At 42.7% G+C, this 16,186-nt stretch overlaps 1 protein-coding gene across 3 annotated transcripts in view; it reads left to right on the top strand.

Annotated features, from left to right (window-relative positions):
• The first annotated feature begins 66 nt into the window (after positions 1–66).
• Positions 67–16,186, top strand: part of TRMT44 (tRNA methyltransferase 44 homolog) — a 33,743-nt gene continuing 17,623 nt past the window's right edge. For 2 of the 3 annotated variants that reach the window (XR_013346008.1, XM_077815884.1), the window contains exons 1-5: positions 67–325; positions 5,338–5,455; positions 7,336–7,555; positions 10,588–10,656; positions 16,001–16,108. Coding sequence is in view for 2 of the 3 variants with exons in the window: in XM_077815884.1 (XP_077672010.1) it covers positions 124–325; positions 5,338–5,455; positions 7,336–7,555; positions 10,588–10,656; positions 16,001–16,108 (717 nt within the window). In the remaining variant the exon portion in view is untranslated. Of the gene's footprint in view, positions 326–3,985; positions 4,205–5,337; positions 5,456–7,335; positions 7,556–10,587; positions 10,657–16,000; positions 16,109–16,186 lie in introns of all 3 variants that reach the window. The other variant, XM_077815885.1, reaches the window with a different exon arrangement.

Here is a 16,186-nt window from a genome sequence, read left to right on the forward strand (position 1 = left end):
ACTGGGGATGCTGGGAAGGGGACAAAGGCAGAGGATGGGAGGGGAATAACTGGGTACTGGGGGCAAGGGAGGGAAGAGGAGAGGCAAGTGACTGCTGGGGATGGGGCTGTCCCTCCTCACACAATGCTGGAAGCTCTCTGGAGTGATTTCTCTAGCATGATTGCTCAGGAGGATTGGGAAATGCCAGCCTTCATTAAAGAACTTGGGAAAGAGAATCAGCCTGAGACAGATGCTCTCGGCCTCGATGTGGTCCTCAGAACTCTGTTCCCTAAAAGTCACCGTCACCATTGTTCCACTGCACCAAGAAAAGAAATGGTCATAAAAGGTAATTTAACAAAGGGGATGAATGACAACACAGAGCCAGAGTTGTGGAAACTAGCTGGGGCTTTCATATGTGCAAATTTCAGCTGCCTCCTGGACCCATAGCAAGAGGGGATCATAGAATCATAGAAGACTGGGTTGGAAGAGACCTCAGGAGGTCACCCAGTCCCTTGCTCAAAGCAGGACCAACACCAACTAAATCATCCCAGCCAGGGCTTTGTCAAGCTGGGCCTCAAAAACCTCTAAGGAAGGAGATTCCACCATCTCCCTAGGTAACCCATTCTAGTGCTTCACCACCCTCCTAGTGAAATATCCAACAATACTATCCAACCTAGACCTCCCCCACTGCAACTTGAGACCATTGCTTCTTGTGCTGTCATCTGCCACCACTGAGAACAGCCTAGCTCCATCCTCTTTGGAACCCCAAAGCAAAGGATGATAGCAAAGGAATGAAGTCACCCTGGAAATTCCTGTGATGGTATCAAGGTCAACAGTGTCAGGTGAAAGGTAGTGAAAGGTATTTCCCACAGGTGCTAGCAGAGTGTGTCTGACTGTTTTGTCTTTAAACATATTAGTAAAATACTTCAGACACTACCTTTTTGCGGGGAGGGCAGTAGGAGAATTTGACTTTGAAATGTGAACATCAACCTTTTAGATAAATGGGCTGAGGGGTTGTCTAGTTTCATTGCAATGACACTGTTTTTCCTCTCCAATGCACCTTCCCAATCTTAATTATCTTTCCTCATAATCTCACATTTCTTATGGGAGTGGATAAAGTAGTACCTACAATAAGAATACCTCCGATATCTTCCATTGAAATACTATTTTCAAAATACTGACCATCAATAGGCCTCTGTGAATCAAACGAACACATCCTTCAACCTACAGAAGTATAGTAAAGCACTATGTAAATGCTAAAGATGGGATTTTCAAAAACACTTAACAGGCAGGCACCCAATTCACATGGAAAGTCAACAGGAGATTTTGAAAATTCCACCCTAAATATTTATTATTGAATTTGGTATGTCTGTTACCCTGATATTGGATCCAAGTGCACTTTTAAAGGACACTGACAGCCTCAAACTAGAATCCAGCCTTTAAAATACCATATTTTTTCAGCTCCTCTTCTAATCTTGAAAAACCTATTACCACCCAAAATGAAGCACTGAGAAAATTCCAGCTTCTACTAGATTTCTTCACAGCCTCATGCTTTATACTATTGCTAAATTTAGCCTGTCTGTTCCATTCTTGTGAACAAGGAGGATATTGAAAGAATGCTTGTCTATTTTAAGAAGAAAGTAGAAGTATGGTGGGGGGACTGGTTGGAGCTCCTACAGAAATAGGCCAAACAAAAACACAGCTGGCAGTGTAGGTGTAATGGTAGATTTACAAAGCTTGACAATAGCCTTTGAAAGTATAGAACTAAAAAAGGACATCTGCAGCTGTAGAACCTGACGTGGCTTGTAAGATTTTTCAAAGCAACTGGGGTCTCTCTGTCTCTTTCAAACTATCTTTTGCTTAATAATCCTGGTATTTAGGGTTGCCAATCCACCAGGATTGGCCAGGAGTCTCCAGGAATTAAAGATGAATCTTTAAAGGATGTCATATGATGAAATCTCCAGAAATACGTCCAACCAAAATTGGCAATCCTGCCTAGCATGGAATTTTAAGCTTTCCTGAACAGACACATATAGTAATGTGTTCTATGTACAGACCATCTTACTTTTTATGACCCTGATCCTGCAGTGTATCCATTCAGAGTGGATCTTTACACCTGTGTGTAATCCCATTGAAGAAATACGCAGGGTGTGGATTGAATTCTGATACTGGTCCTTGGAAAGGAACTTAAATCCAAAAGCGAGTAAAGTAACTGATCTAAGACACCAACACTGATAGCTGCCTTGAAATACTCAAATGTCTTGGAATTCTTACTCAGTACCTTTTCTGAAACCATTTACCGTGTGTATTGTACTTCTGAATAATTTTTTGAGGATGGAAAGAAAAATCACTTATCTCATGTTTTTATTAGTCAACAGCCCTGTGTCTGGTTGTTTTAAAACTTTCCCAGGGGATTCCATCCATACGGAATAGCTTGGTAGACGTTACAAAAAAAGAAAAGAAAATGATTTCGGAGCATTCAGTTTAGAATGGGTTTATATAGTCTCACATCAGATAGGGGACTGGGTAAAGATGGATTTTGTTTATTAAGGTCATGCTTACCAAATCCAGTGCTGTACAAAAGTGCAGTGCTATCTAAATGTATCCATACTAGTCACATCCTTTTCCTGATCCTCCATTCCTTGCTCACACAGAACTGCTGTTGAGATCAGTAGGAATTTTGATGGTCTAAGGAATGTAAGCGTAGGCCCTGACTTCCTATTTGGTGCCCTGTGACTATGTTGTTGTGTTGGAATGTATGTTTTGATGAAAATAAATAGAAAAGGACAAACAAATACTGACTTATTTTGTATTGCTGCCAACTGAAGGGTGTTGGAGAAATTCAACAGCAAAATATTTGCTAGAGGATACTTTTGTGGTTACCTTTATAAATTAATAATGCCAATGTAGACCAATAACAGCAGTGATAATTCTTTTATAGCAATGCCATATGGAACATATTAAGCAATTTAGGGTTATTTTATAGGAGGCTATCTGGATATATTGAAGATGTGGGAGGTAAAATCAATAGCATGTGAGGACTAGTTTATGTCATGCTATTTATGGTTTGTGGCCCTCCTCTTTGTTTTTCCTTGATAGGAAGTTTAAATGAAATACTGTTTAAAGTTATGTAGGAGTTAACCTTGGTATGCACACAATTCATGTTAGAAAATGAGACTTGATAGCTAGATGGTGCAGGCATTTCAGGGCCTGATCCTTAGCTGGTGTAAGTCAACATAGGGAGGAGGGATAGCTCAGTGGTTTGAGCATTGGCTGGGGGGGAGGCAAGGCTCAGTGGTTTGAGCATTGGCCTGCTAAACCCAGGGTTGTGAGTTCAATCCTTGAGGGGGCCATTTACGGATCTGGGGCAGAAATTGGGGATTGGTCCTGCTTGGAGCAGGGGGTTGGACTAGATGACCTCCTGAGGTCCCTTCCAACCCTGATATTCTGTGATTCTAACATAGCTCCATTGACTCTGTTTTGGGACCATGTTCTACCTGACATCATTTGAAGATTATAAATGTCATTGGACCAGTAAGATGGTGGTTGGGTTTTACTCAGTTTCCTTTTGTTTTAGAAAATAACACTAAGGAACTTGCTTTCTGCTATGCGAAGTCATCCAGAAGTATCATCTGGCTATTTGTGTGCTGTCTGCTTGTACCTAGAAGGTTGTGTTAAGAGCAAGGAGTGAGGTTTAAGAACACTAGGACATACCATTTGATGACAAAAAAGGGAAGTTAATTAAAGCCAGCCTTGTACAGTATATGTTAACAAGATTTCAATCAACAGCCAGATTATTTGACATCTCCCATCCTTGCATTAACAAGGAAAAATGGTGTGTGAAGGTTTTGTCCACCCTCGCCCACAAAAAGTACAGTTTGGGAGCTGTGTGGTTATGCTTCCTCAGTGCTATGTGTGTAATTAAGTGCCCAAGTGCTGCATTGTGCCTTTCAAACCTTTTTTTTTTTTTTTTTGGACACTGAGCTGAGTATTTATCTATCCTAAGTACATTTGCTGCTGATGATTCATTTTACTGGTGAGGTTTTTGACTGCCTACCTTGCAAAGAATCCCAAAGATCGTTGTTTGCAATTCAACACAAGGAGGCAGTTGTGATTGCTACAGATGCAGAATACAGCAGCCCATTATACCGCACTTCGTCAGAAGGAAGTTATCTTCTGAGAGAAAGAAGAAATGCTAACTTACCAAAAACCAAACAAGGATCCTGTACCTGAAATGTATGACAGATGCTGTTGGGGTTGGTATTCGAGGGGCAGATGGGAATATCTGGCTTTTACATTAATGTTTTATCATCACAAACAACAAACCAGTTATATATAAAATTGTATGTGATATCTTTCCTTCCCCCTCCATTTATATGCCACTTGTCTTCTTAGACCCATATCCTTCAGACACTTGGCACATGCATAAGTTTGCTCATGTTCTCAGTAAGAGTATTGGAGCTAATAGGACTGGTCAGATGTGTCAGTATTTGTAAGATCAGGGCATTAGGTCAGAGGCTAAAAAGTAGATGGAAATGAGAGGAGAGAGCTCTCACTCCACTAGCCGAGAGGGAGTGGTCGTGTAGGGGAGCATTGCTCGCTGAAGTTGTGGAGAAGAGAGAGTGCTCTTCTCTGATTTTTGGTCCCTCGCTCTTACTTTAACCCTTGCCTTGCTCCACAGTCCTGAAAACACAACTTCAGCTAAAACCCTGCACTAGGCCAGCTCGGAGATCCAACGGGTTCCCTTTGGGGCAGGGCCTTGTCTTTATGTGGGGGATCTGGATATTACTACAGTTGAAATATAATAGTAGTATTTTTTCCAGTTTTGAACAGGTTAGTTCACAAAATGGTTGATAGGTATCTTCCTGCTCTTTTGCATTACAACAGCTATGTACCACCCTTGGTAGTTGTATCTCCCTTAATTTGGAATTTACTTTCCAGGCTTCCAGTTTTAAAGAGACAGTGAATTGCAATGTTATGGTGGTAAATGACTTTCAGTAATAGATATCTGGCCACATATTGATTATACCACATGGTCCCTTAGAAGTCAACTAACATGTTTTCGAGTTAAGCACACATGCAAGTCTCTGCAGGGTCAGGGCCTTAGAAATGCTGCAAAACTGCAAACTGTATAAAGAATCAACAGTTTTAGATGGCAGAGCTGTTTCTTATACTACACCTCTCCTGAGCATTAGGTTCCTTTCTCTGCATCTAAATACAGCTTGCTTCACTAAGTTGTGCTCTGGTATAAGCAGCAAAATATTAGCTTCTTATTTTGCGTGGCTTAGAATTACCCACGTTTCTACACAACATAATAGTTTGAGCCAGTAATATTCCACAGTTTACAAAACTTTTCAGATACCTTTAATGGGACTGTGACCTTTCTACCATTGGAGGAAAATGATGAAGGAAAATATCAGGTTAAGAAGTGCAACATTTATCAAATTCGACTTACACACGCTAAAGATGATGAATGGTGAGTGCTGGGGAGAGAAAGGGTAAGCAAACCTCTGCATTGGCGTAAGATGACACCCTCCTCTTCTATAATGTGTCTGGGTGGCTTGATTTGTGTTATATAAGGCCTGATTCATGTGATAGAGTCCCCTGCTCCTTATTTAAGCTATGATCGTCCTATGGCAGTATGTGCACACCTGCATCCATTCACTTGATCTAAAATTGTTAGCTCACTGTTCTCAGAGACCTGAACTGAGTGCATCATCTTAGGGTATGCCTATACTACCCACTGGATCGGCAGGCAGCGATCGATCCAGCGGGGGTCGATTTATCGCATCTAGTCTAGGTGCGATAAATCGACCCCCGAGCGCTCTCCTGTCGACTCCTGTACTCCACCGGAGCGAGAGGCGCAGGTGGAGTCGACGCAGTGAGTAGATCTAAGTACGTCGACTTCAGCTACGTTATTCACGTAGCTGAAGTTAGGTAACTTAGATCGATTTCCACCCACCCCCAGTTTAGACCAGGCCTTAGTTAGGGCTTGATCCTGCTCCTTTGAAGGCAATGGGAATTTCACACTGACTTTAATGGGGGAAAGATCGACCCCTCAGATCCTTATTGAATGAATCATTCTGTGGATCACAGTCTCATCTTGCCGTAATAGAAAAGTAACCTTTTCATTTAATCAATTCTGCTTTCTTTTTATAATTGCTAGATGACAGTACTGAAGTGGAATTAGCTAGATATTAAATGTTTCTTGGTTAATTGAAAAATCCCAAATTTGTATCTGTACAACTAAGCCTGTTCCAGTTTTGCATGGATAGGATTATGAATTGTGCCATCTGACTTCCTTAAAAATGTTTATAATTTGGTCACAGTCACTTCTGAAGCCTACTCAGAGTAAAGTTAAGCACTTGTGTGTTTGCAGTATCAGGGTCAAAGTTGGAGATTTCTCCAAGTTGGGACATGGTACTTTAAAATCATGAAAATTAGACTTGGGGAATGCCTGACTGATCACCCAAAGCACAGTCCTGCAAGGTACTGAGCACTCTAGTTCTGATCCCACAAAGCACTTAAAGACACACTTAGCATTTAAGTGTGTGAGTAGTCCCGTTGACTACTCACATGTTTAAGTGCTTTGCTGGATCAGGGCCAGAGAGCTGAGCCATCGTGCAGTGTCAAGTTCCTAGTCTATACCTCGGCCAGTGCTGCAGTGTATACCCATGTGTAATGTCTGGTTTAGCTTTAAATGCCTTAAACAATGGGAATTCTACCACATATTCTGGGAGACTCTTCTACTGCCTGACAGAATTCATTGCTGAGATGTTTTTTCTTTTACTCACTCTGTTTTCTGTTATTTTCATGTATTACCTAGTTGTTTCTTATTCTGTCCCTTGCACCTCCCTGAATATCTCATTTTCCTCTTGGATCTTTATACCCTTCACATAGTTGTGTAATGTTATCAAATCTCCTGCATAGGCCCCAACCCGGTTAACAGTTATGTGATTAACATGATGCACATGAATACTCCTGTTGAAGACAATGGGGCAACTGAAGTGAGCAAAGTTATGTGTGTACTTAAGTGTTTGCAGGATTGGCGTCCTAGTCTCCAGATAGCCAAGCTATAAATATCAATTCTTCTGATCTTTCCTGGTATGTCAGTTCCTTTCTTCAATGCACAGAGTGGGATTTTCAAAAGCACTCATCATTGGGAGCCACTAACTACAATGGGAGCAGTTAGGCCAATGCTGAGTGCTTTTGAAAATCCGGCCTTATGATGTATGCAAAAGATAAAAGTAATAAAGCTTGTGTTTAGTGGCTTCTGCTGTTTTTTTCTCTTGACCGAGCCTTTCGTTCAATCATTGACATACACTGTATTTATTCAGATTTCTTATATTTTTAAAGGTCTGTATCTGTTTTAACTTCATCTCCAGAAAACTGGGTCGCAGATGGAATTGTATACCCCAAAACAACGTGGCTTGGAAGTGAACTATTGTCCAAACTGGCCAAATGGTCCACAGAGAAAAAGCAGAGTGAGTTTAAAAGTACACTCTCGCTCATTTCTGTGGCTAAATACAGCAGGGTTTATCAAGAGCTAAAAGAAAAATACAAAGAAATGGTAAAGGTAAGTGTGGCAATAAAATCTAGAGTCCCATTCTCTCATAGTGTTTTCTGCTTCCTAGTGAGACTGGGGTCTTAGTTAAAAAAGAAGAAATCTATTTGAAAATCATTAAATTAAAATTTGTTCTTGATTTTAAAGTTCCCTGTGTATGTGAAGAGAGTTCAGTGTTATTACATAGTGTTGGTGGTAGTTATGAGTCAAATTGAAATCTGCATTATTAATTCGTAACTGGGAGAAAATGAAGAGCAAGATCGCATCTGAGGTGCAGAGCCTTGGTGTGCTGCTGATAATATTTTCAAAAGCATCTGAGTGACTTAGGAGCCTACGTCCCATTTTTCAAAAGTGACTTATGCACTTAGGAGCCTAAATCTCACTGAAAGCCATTGTTGCTTTAGGTGTTTAAATGCCTCTAACAGCCTGGCTCTAAGTGACTTGGGAAAATGGGACTTAAGATCTTAAGTGACTTTGGCACTTTTAAAAATTTTACCCTCAGTGGCTTGCTTTAGGCCTCTGCTGCCGATTTTTTACCATCAGGTTTCCTAAAAATTTCCACCCTAGGCTTTGATAAATCCTGTGTGCATTCACATGTGTGGGAATGTTTGCTTGCCAAGCATTTGCTCTTCAAGAATTATTTTTTGAGCTCCAGGGATCCTTCATCTCTATTGAGGGTGAATTCCCCCCAAGCCAGGGAAACCATCTCAACTGTCCCTTCAATCTGGGGGTGGCATTTTAACAAGACTTTCCTTTCTGTGTCAGCCTATTGCTGTGGTTGGTGCATAGTATATATGTAGCTGCCCACTTCATGCTCCTTTCAAGGGAGTCACTGCCTTCAGCCGGCCCAACAATGCTAGGTAGGCTTGACATTGTGTACTGCCATCTCAATATCCTAGACCACCGGTTCCTCGCTGGTTCCCTTGAAGTCAGTGTGGTGAGAATTAACAGGGGCTTGAAACACACTGTCCCTGGCCGACAGCTCTGAAATGGACCTCTGATTGGGACCAGTTGGGTCAGATAGATTCTCCTATGGCATTTGTGTACGAGAGGAGAGCTTTAGCACCCCATTTCCCATACAGTTCCCTCGAATGATATGTTTTGTTCTATCCCAAGTCCTTTGCTTCCAGTGCTTTTCTCTTCCTTCCCTGGTTCTGCACAGGTGTTAGTCCAGCTCTAGAAAACAGGATACAGGTACAGTAGGGCTGTGATTCACCTTACTTCCTGGCTCCCCAAGTAGCTCTCCTTTGGTGAGTGACAGGGCAGACCTAGTTCCCTCTTCTCACTCACTTAGGGCCTGATCCAAAGCCCATTGAAGTCAATGGGAGTCTTTCCATTGACTTCAGTAGACTTTTAATCAGGCTTTAGGCACCGGAGTCTGATTCTGTGAGGTGCAGAGTGCCCTCTATTCCCACTGAAGTTAAATGACTTCACCCAGAACTTTGAAAGATTAAGCTATGAGTCAGTCATCCCAAGGATCAGTCAGCCCAGTACACAACCAGTGGATGCGGTCTTCTGGGCCGTGTCAGCTCCATGAACTGTGGCCAGGATTGGTCACTACGCTGCCAAAGATTCAACAAATCCTTTTATGAACAAGTGGTGTAAAAATGTTACAGGGATATTATCTTCCCCATGGGAGAAATATCAGTATAAATAAGAGGGGGCTGGTCTTGTGGCCAAGACCTCTGACTCATGAGATCTGGCTTTAGTTCACGGCTTTGCAATAAGCAAATCACTTAGTCTTTCTGTGCCTCAGTTCCCCATCTGTAAAGAGGGTATAATGCTTATTTTCTGTCTTTTTTATTTAGATTGTAAGCTCAAGATTCCATTATACTAAGTTCATTTCCTGCTGTGACCTATAGGCACCTAAGTTCCCTCTAAGGTGCGTGGCCGTGCAGCAGGCTATCAAGGGCCATGCAGGTAGGGAGAGGCACCTCTCCCCTGGCTGCTGTGGTGAGACAGGGCTGGGGGAGTCCTTTCTCTCCCCACCACAGCGCCGGCAGCCTGCACCCAAACCCCTCATCCTGGCCCCACCCTAGAGCCCACACCTCCAGCCAGAGCTCTCACCCTCCCGTACCCCAATGCTGTGGCCCAGCCCTAAGCCCCCTCCTGCATCCTGAACCCCTCATCCCCAGCCCCACCCCAGAGCCTGTGCCCCCAGCCAGAACTCTCGTCCCACCACACCCCAACCCTCTTCCCTAGCCCTGAGCCCCCCTCCTGCACCCCAGACCCTTCATCTCCAGCCCCACAGCCAGAGCCCACATTCCCCCGCACCCCAACCCTCTACCCTAGCCCTGAGCTCCCTCCCACATTTCGAACCCCTCGGCCCCACCCCCGCCACACATCACTTCCATATTGGTGCACGTAACAACATTAATTCCGCACATGGATGTAAAAAATTAGAGGGAACATTGATAGGCTCTGCTGTAATACAAATAATAATCTTTCCAGTGGCAGACGTAACCATACCAATGGAGGTGAATTTTCCTGAGTCACATAATAAGCACCTGCAATGTACTAGAGAACATGTGGTGGGCTTTGTTCCATGTGATTTGCACATCTGGAACCATAACTGGTCCTGAAACTTAGCTTGACTGAATGACTGCAGATGTTCTCTATCCTAGTGTGTGTACACAAGTTAGTTTATTGTGTGACTCACAAAAATTTACGCAGTCTTTCATATTCCTTATCATGGGGCAAGATTTTTTTTTAATTAATTGGAAGGTTAGAATTCCATAATGTTCAGTGATAGGTTAAAGATGGGGTGACTATCATAGACTCATAGACTATCAGAGTTGGAAGGGACCTCAGAAGATCATCTAGTCCAACCCCCTGCTCAAAGCAGGCACAATCCCCAATTTTTTTTTTCCCCAGATCCCTAAATGGCCCCCTCAAGGATTGAACTCACAACCCTGCGTTTAGAAGGGCAATGCTCAAACCACTGAGCTATCTCTCCCCAAGGCCAGTCTAGTTGAGCATGTTCTTTAAAGAGGTGTGGTTAAAATGATAACGCAATTGGTAATTTTACCTCTGTTTATCTGAAGGTGTGGCCTGAAGTAACAGATCCCGAAAAATTTGTATATGAAGATGTTGCCATTGCTACTTATCTGCTGGTAAGTGTCTGGTAATAGACTAGCAGAATTTTAAAAAAGACTAGATTACGATATCTGGGGTAGCAAAAATGGAATAATGGTTAGAGCAATAGACTTGAGAGTAGAAATCTGTATTGTATTTCTGGTTCTAACACTGACTTCCTATCTAATCTGATATGAATTACTTCAGATGAGATTTTCAAAGCAGTTTAGGAGAAGATGTAGGTGCTTTTGAAAAATTCACCCTTAAGTCCCATTTTCAAAAGAAACTCAGGGCCAGATTTTCAAAGGTATTTAGGCATCTAAAAATGCAAATTGGTGTCTACTTGGATTTATCTGGATCTTAAATACCTTTGAAAATCTGGCCTTTTAGGCTCCTTAGTCACTGAGGCATTTACGTTTTCAGAGGAAGTCTAAATGCCTTAGATTGCTCTGAAAATTTCAGTCATAACCTCTGTGATTCAGCTTCTTCATCTGTAAAATAAAATATTAGTGAAGATACTCCCGCATGGACCGTGCTTTATAATGCAATATGATTGCTTACAATTTTATTTTCAAAGGTAACATTTGTAGATGGATACCAATATTAGGATAATACAGTCACATTCTTTAGGGGTAAGATGATCACATCTTGTGGAATATTCTTAACAGTTTTTTGTTTTTAAATGTACTTTGTGACAATGGCTGTAAGTTTAACCTGTTGTGTTCCTTGAGATAATGTATGTCCTATGAAGTGACAGTAATTCTTTTAGTAACAGTTGTTAAAATGATTGTTATTGGTTACAAAAGCTACTCTGACATTACCCAGGGTACAATCTGGACTGTCGAACAGCTGTGTCCTCTCAATTCTCCAACCTGGGGTGCCTTTTACACTGATTTGCTGTGAGAGCCACCACTCCTGGTTTGCTTACAGACAGCTTCCAGCATGTAAATTATTCCCAGCTCTATAGTGGCCATAGCCAGCCACTCCTGAATTATACTGCAGCGTAACACTAGAAAATTCCTCGTCCCAAACTTGTCCCCAGAAATGTGAATGTTATACTGCCCAGACTGCTCTTTCCTTCTGGACAATATAAGCTCATAGAAAGTCCATAGTCTCATAGAAAGTAAGCTTAGGAGGTTTTCATGTCAAGGTTCCTTCCCCACTCTGAACTCTAGGGTACAGATGTGGGGACCTGCATGAAAACCTCCTAAGCTTACTTTTACCAGCTTAGGTTAAAACTTCCCCAAGGTACAAACTATTTTACCCTTTGCCCTTGGACTTCCACTGCCACCACCAAACTTTATCTGGGTTCCTGAGAAAACGTTGTTCAGAAACGTCTTTCCCCCCCAAAATCCTCCCAACCCTTGCACCCCACTTCCTGGGGAAGGTTTGGTAAAAATCCTCACCAATTTGCATAGGTGACCACAGACCCAAACCCTTGGATCTTAGAACAATGAAAAAGCATTCAGTTTTCTTACAAGAAGACTTTTAATAGAAGTAAAAGAGAATCACCTCTGTAAAATCAGGATGGTAAATACCTTACAGGGTAATTAGATTCAAAACATAGAGAATCCCTCTAGGCAAAACCTTAAGTTACAAAAAAGACACACAGACGGGAATATTCATTCTATTCAGCACAGCTATTTTCTCAGCCATTTAAATAAATCATAATCTAACGCATATCTAGCTAGATTACTTACTAAATTCTAAGACTCCATTCCTGTTCTGTCCCGGCAAAAGCATCACACAGACAGACACAGACCCTTTGTTTTTCTCCCTCCTCCCAGCCTTTGAAAGTATCTTGTCTCCTCATTGGCCATTTTGGTCAGGTGCCAGCGAGGTTACCTTTAGCTTCTTAACCCTTTACAGGTGAAGGGATTTTTCCTCTGGCCAGGAGGGATTTTAAAGGTGATTACCCTTCCCTTTATATTTATGACACCCCCTGTGACTGGAAGGGCCTCCCTAACCTTGTTTGCCACATGACCTTGCTCTCCTCCTTCAGCACTTGCTTCACTCTCCTGATCTGTCAATCTTGTAACCCTTGTCCTCCTTGAGCCACTTTTATTATCCCTAGTCCTGTTATATCTCATTTAGGTAGTTAAGCTGATCGGGGCAGGATGTGTCCCTACTACATTGGCCCAGAAAGAAACATTTATCCTTATGGCATTAGGCAAATAATAAGTAATTTATGTTTATAAATTAATTGCTCTGAGATCATCCAATGAAAAGTGCTTTCTAAGTAAGGTCCCGTGTGCAATATGGCGAATAAAGACCTATGTTATGTGACAAGGCCAGCTCTGACATACGCGGCTGAGCTGCACTGTGCTGCAGCAAACTCAGCATCCTGCAGCAGTGCTAGGAGACTAGGAATTGTTCGACATCTTTCATTTAGTATTATTAAATAATGCTAGCAATGCCCCCACTGTATGAAAATAATATACAAGCAGTGCATATGATTTATTTGCATTGTGTCAGAAGGATTCCACTTCTATGAGGCTTAGGAGCTGCCCAGCAGAGTGCATGGTTGGCAGAGGTGTGCGGTTGCATGAGGGACAGAAGAAGTCAAAGTGTGGTTTGTGTTAAGGGAAGTAGGTAGAGGTTTCCCATTCTCTCTCCTAAGTTGTGCGGGAGTTTTACTCCATTTGCGTAGGGCTTGTGAGTGCCTCATGGTAGCCACTCTCCTCAACTACACAACTTCCAAGATGCACAGAATTCTAGCTGTAGCTCACAAAAGCCTATGCTCAAATAAATTGGTTAGTCTCTAAGGTGCCACAAGTACTCCTTTTCTTTTTGCGAATACTGACTAACACGGCTGTTACTCTGAAACCTGTCAAGACAGTGCTCCATTGAAGGCAGCAGTGGATTAGGCACCATTTGAGTATCACTGGATTCTACCCCCAGCACTGCCACTGGACTGATATGTGACTGTGACCTGGTTATTTTCCCTGATTGTGCCCCAGTCTCCACACTCATGAAAGGTAGCATCTTAGAAATCTATGGGTAAAAGCAATAAATTAAGGTCTAAGTAGTAATACTATCATTCAGACTTTTCTGCCCACCACCTATGGGGAAAATGGATCAGTAGGGCAGATTGCTTCTGAATCACAAATGATCTACTTTCACTACTTCCCATTGTGTGCCTTAAAGGGCATCAGGAAAGACACAAACAAAATACCCCTGTGGAAAAGGGAGGCAAAATGGTATATGCACTAGCTGAGGGGTTGGAAGACGGCCATTTTTGTTGATTTATGTGGCGCAAACCAAGATTTTTGATCACCTGTCGTGTGATCCCACAATTGTGTTATTTCTGTCTAACGTATTTACATGGGCCCCCTTGCCATGGTATCTCAGCCCCTCACGCTCTTTAATGTATTTATGCTTGCAACAGCCCTGTGAGGTAGGCAAGTGCTGTGATCCCCATTTTAGAGATGGGAAACTGAGGCACCAAGTGACTTGTCCAGTGGTACACAGGAAGTCAGTGGAAGAGCAGGGCACTATTTAGAAAAACTGGACATGCACAAGTCCATGGGGCTGGATGAGTTGCATCTGAGAGTGCTAAAGGAACTGGCGGCTGTGATTGCAGAGCCATTGGCCATTATCTTTGAAAACTCGTGGCGAACGGGGGAAGTCCCGGATGACTGGAAAAAGGCTAATGTAGTGCTAATCTTTAAAAAAGGGAAGAAGGAGGATCCTGGGAACTACAGGCCAGTCGGCCTCACTTCAGTCCCCGGAAAAATCATGGAGCAGGTCCTCAAAGAATCAATCCTGAAGCACTTACATGAGAGGAAAGTGATCAGGAACAGTCAGCATGGATTCACCAAGGGAAGGTCATGTCTGACTAATCTAATCGCCTTCTATGATGAGATTACTGGTTCTGTGGATGAAGGGAAAGCAGTGGATGTATTGTATCTTGACTTTAGCAAAGCTTTTGACACGGTCTCCCACAGTATTCTTGTCAGCAAGTTAAGGAAGTATGGGCTGGATGAATGCACTATAAGGTGGGTAGAAAGTTGGCTAGATTGTCGGGCTCAACGGGTAGTGATCAATGGCTCCATGTCTAGTTGGCAGCCGGTGTCAAGTGGAGTGCCCCAGGGGTCGGTCCTGGGGCCGGTTTTGTTCAATATCTTCATAAATGATCTGGAGGATGGTGTGGATTGCACTCTCAGCAAATTTGCGGATGATACTAAACTGGGAGGAGTGGTAGATACGCTGGAGGGCAGCGATAGGATACAGAGGGACCTAGACAAATTGGAGGATTGGGCCTAAAGAAATCTGATGAGGTTCAATAAGGATAAGTGCAGGGTCCTGCACTTAGGACGGAAGAACCCAATGCACAGCTACAGACTAGGGACCGAATGGCTAGGCAGCAGTTCTGCGGAAAAGGACCTAGGGGTGACAGTGGACAAGAAGCTGGATATGAGCCAGCAGTGTGCCCTTGTTGCCAAGAAGGCCAATGGCATTTTGGGATGTATAAGTAGGGGCATAGCGAGCAGATCGAGGGACGTGATCGTCCCCCTCTATTCGACATTGGTGAGGCCTCATCTGGAGTACTGTGTCCAGTTTTGGGCCCCACACTACAAGAAGGATGTGGATAAATTGGAGAGAGTCCAGCGAAGGGCAACAAAAATGATTAGGGGTCTGGAACACATGACTTATGAGGAGAGGCTGAGGGAATTGGGATTGTTTAGTCTGCAGAAGAGAAGAATGAGGGGGGATTTAATAGCTGCTTTCAACTACCTCAGAGGTAGTTCCAGAGAGGATAGTTCTAGACTATTCTCAGTGGTGGAAGAGGACAGGACAAGGAGTAATGGTCTCAAGTTGCAGTGGGGGAGGTTTAGGTTGAATATTAGGAAAAACTTTTTCACTAGGAGGGTGGTGAAACACTGGAATGCGTTGCCTAGGGAGGTGGTGGAATCTCCTTCCTTAGAAGTTTTTAAGGTCAGGCTTGACAAAGCCCTGGCTGGGATGATTTAATTGGGGATGGGTCCTGCTTTTGAGCAGGGGGTTGGACTAGATGACCTCCTGAGGTCCCTTCCAACCCTGATATTCTATGATTCTATTAAACCTAGATCTCCTGAGTCCCAGGCTAGCAGCTTAATCACTTAAAACTATTCTTCCTCTCCATCAGTGCACTTGGGCATGAACTTTTATTGTTAGCTTATGCAACCTCTCATTTAAACTTTTTGCTTGAAAATGTATTATGTGCTTCCACTTGCAAACCCTTATTCATGTTGAGTAGTCTTTACTCACAGGAGAAGATCCACTGAAGTCCATATCTCTACTCATGTGAATAAGAGTTGCAGGAATGGGCCACAAATATTTTAGTCATTGAGAAAATGCTCTGAGAGATTAAAACTTGTTTTAATTTTTGTCTTTACTTAGATCCTTTGGGAAGAAGAGAGAGCAGAAAAAGGGTTTTCTAAGAAACAGTCTTTTGTAGACCTAGGATGCGGAAATGGTCTGCTGGTTCATATTCTGAGCAATGAAGGGGTAAAAACAATCTTTTTTTTTTTTTTTTAACAAAAGTGGAGGTGTTCAGTATTCTGGTTCTCCTTTCCTTTATCTGGC

Source organism: Eretmochelys imbricata, chromosome 4 (genome assembly GCF_965152235.1).
Source record: "Eretmochelys imbricata isolate rEreImb1 chromosome 4, rEreImb1.hap1, whole genome shotgun sequence".
Classification (NCBI taxonomy): domain Eukaryota; kingdom Metazoa; phylum Chordata; order Testudines; family Cheloniidae; genus Eretmochelys; species Eretmochelys imbricata.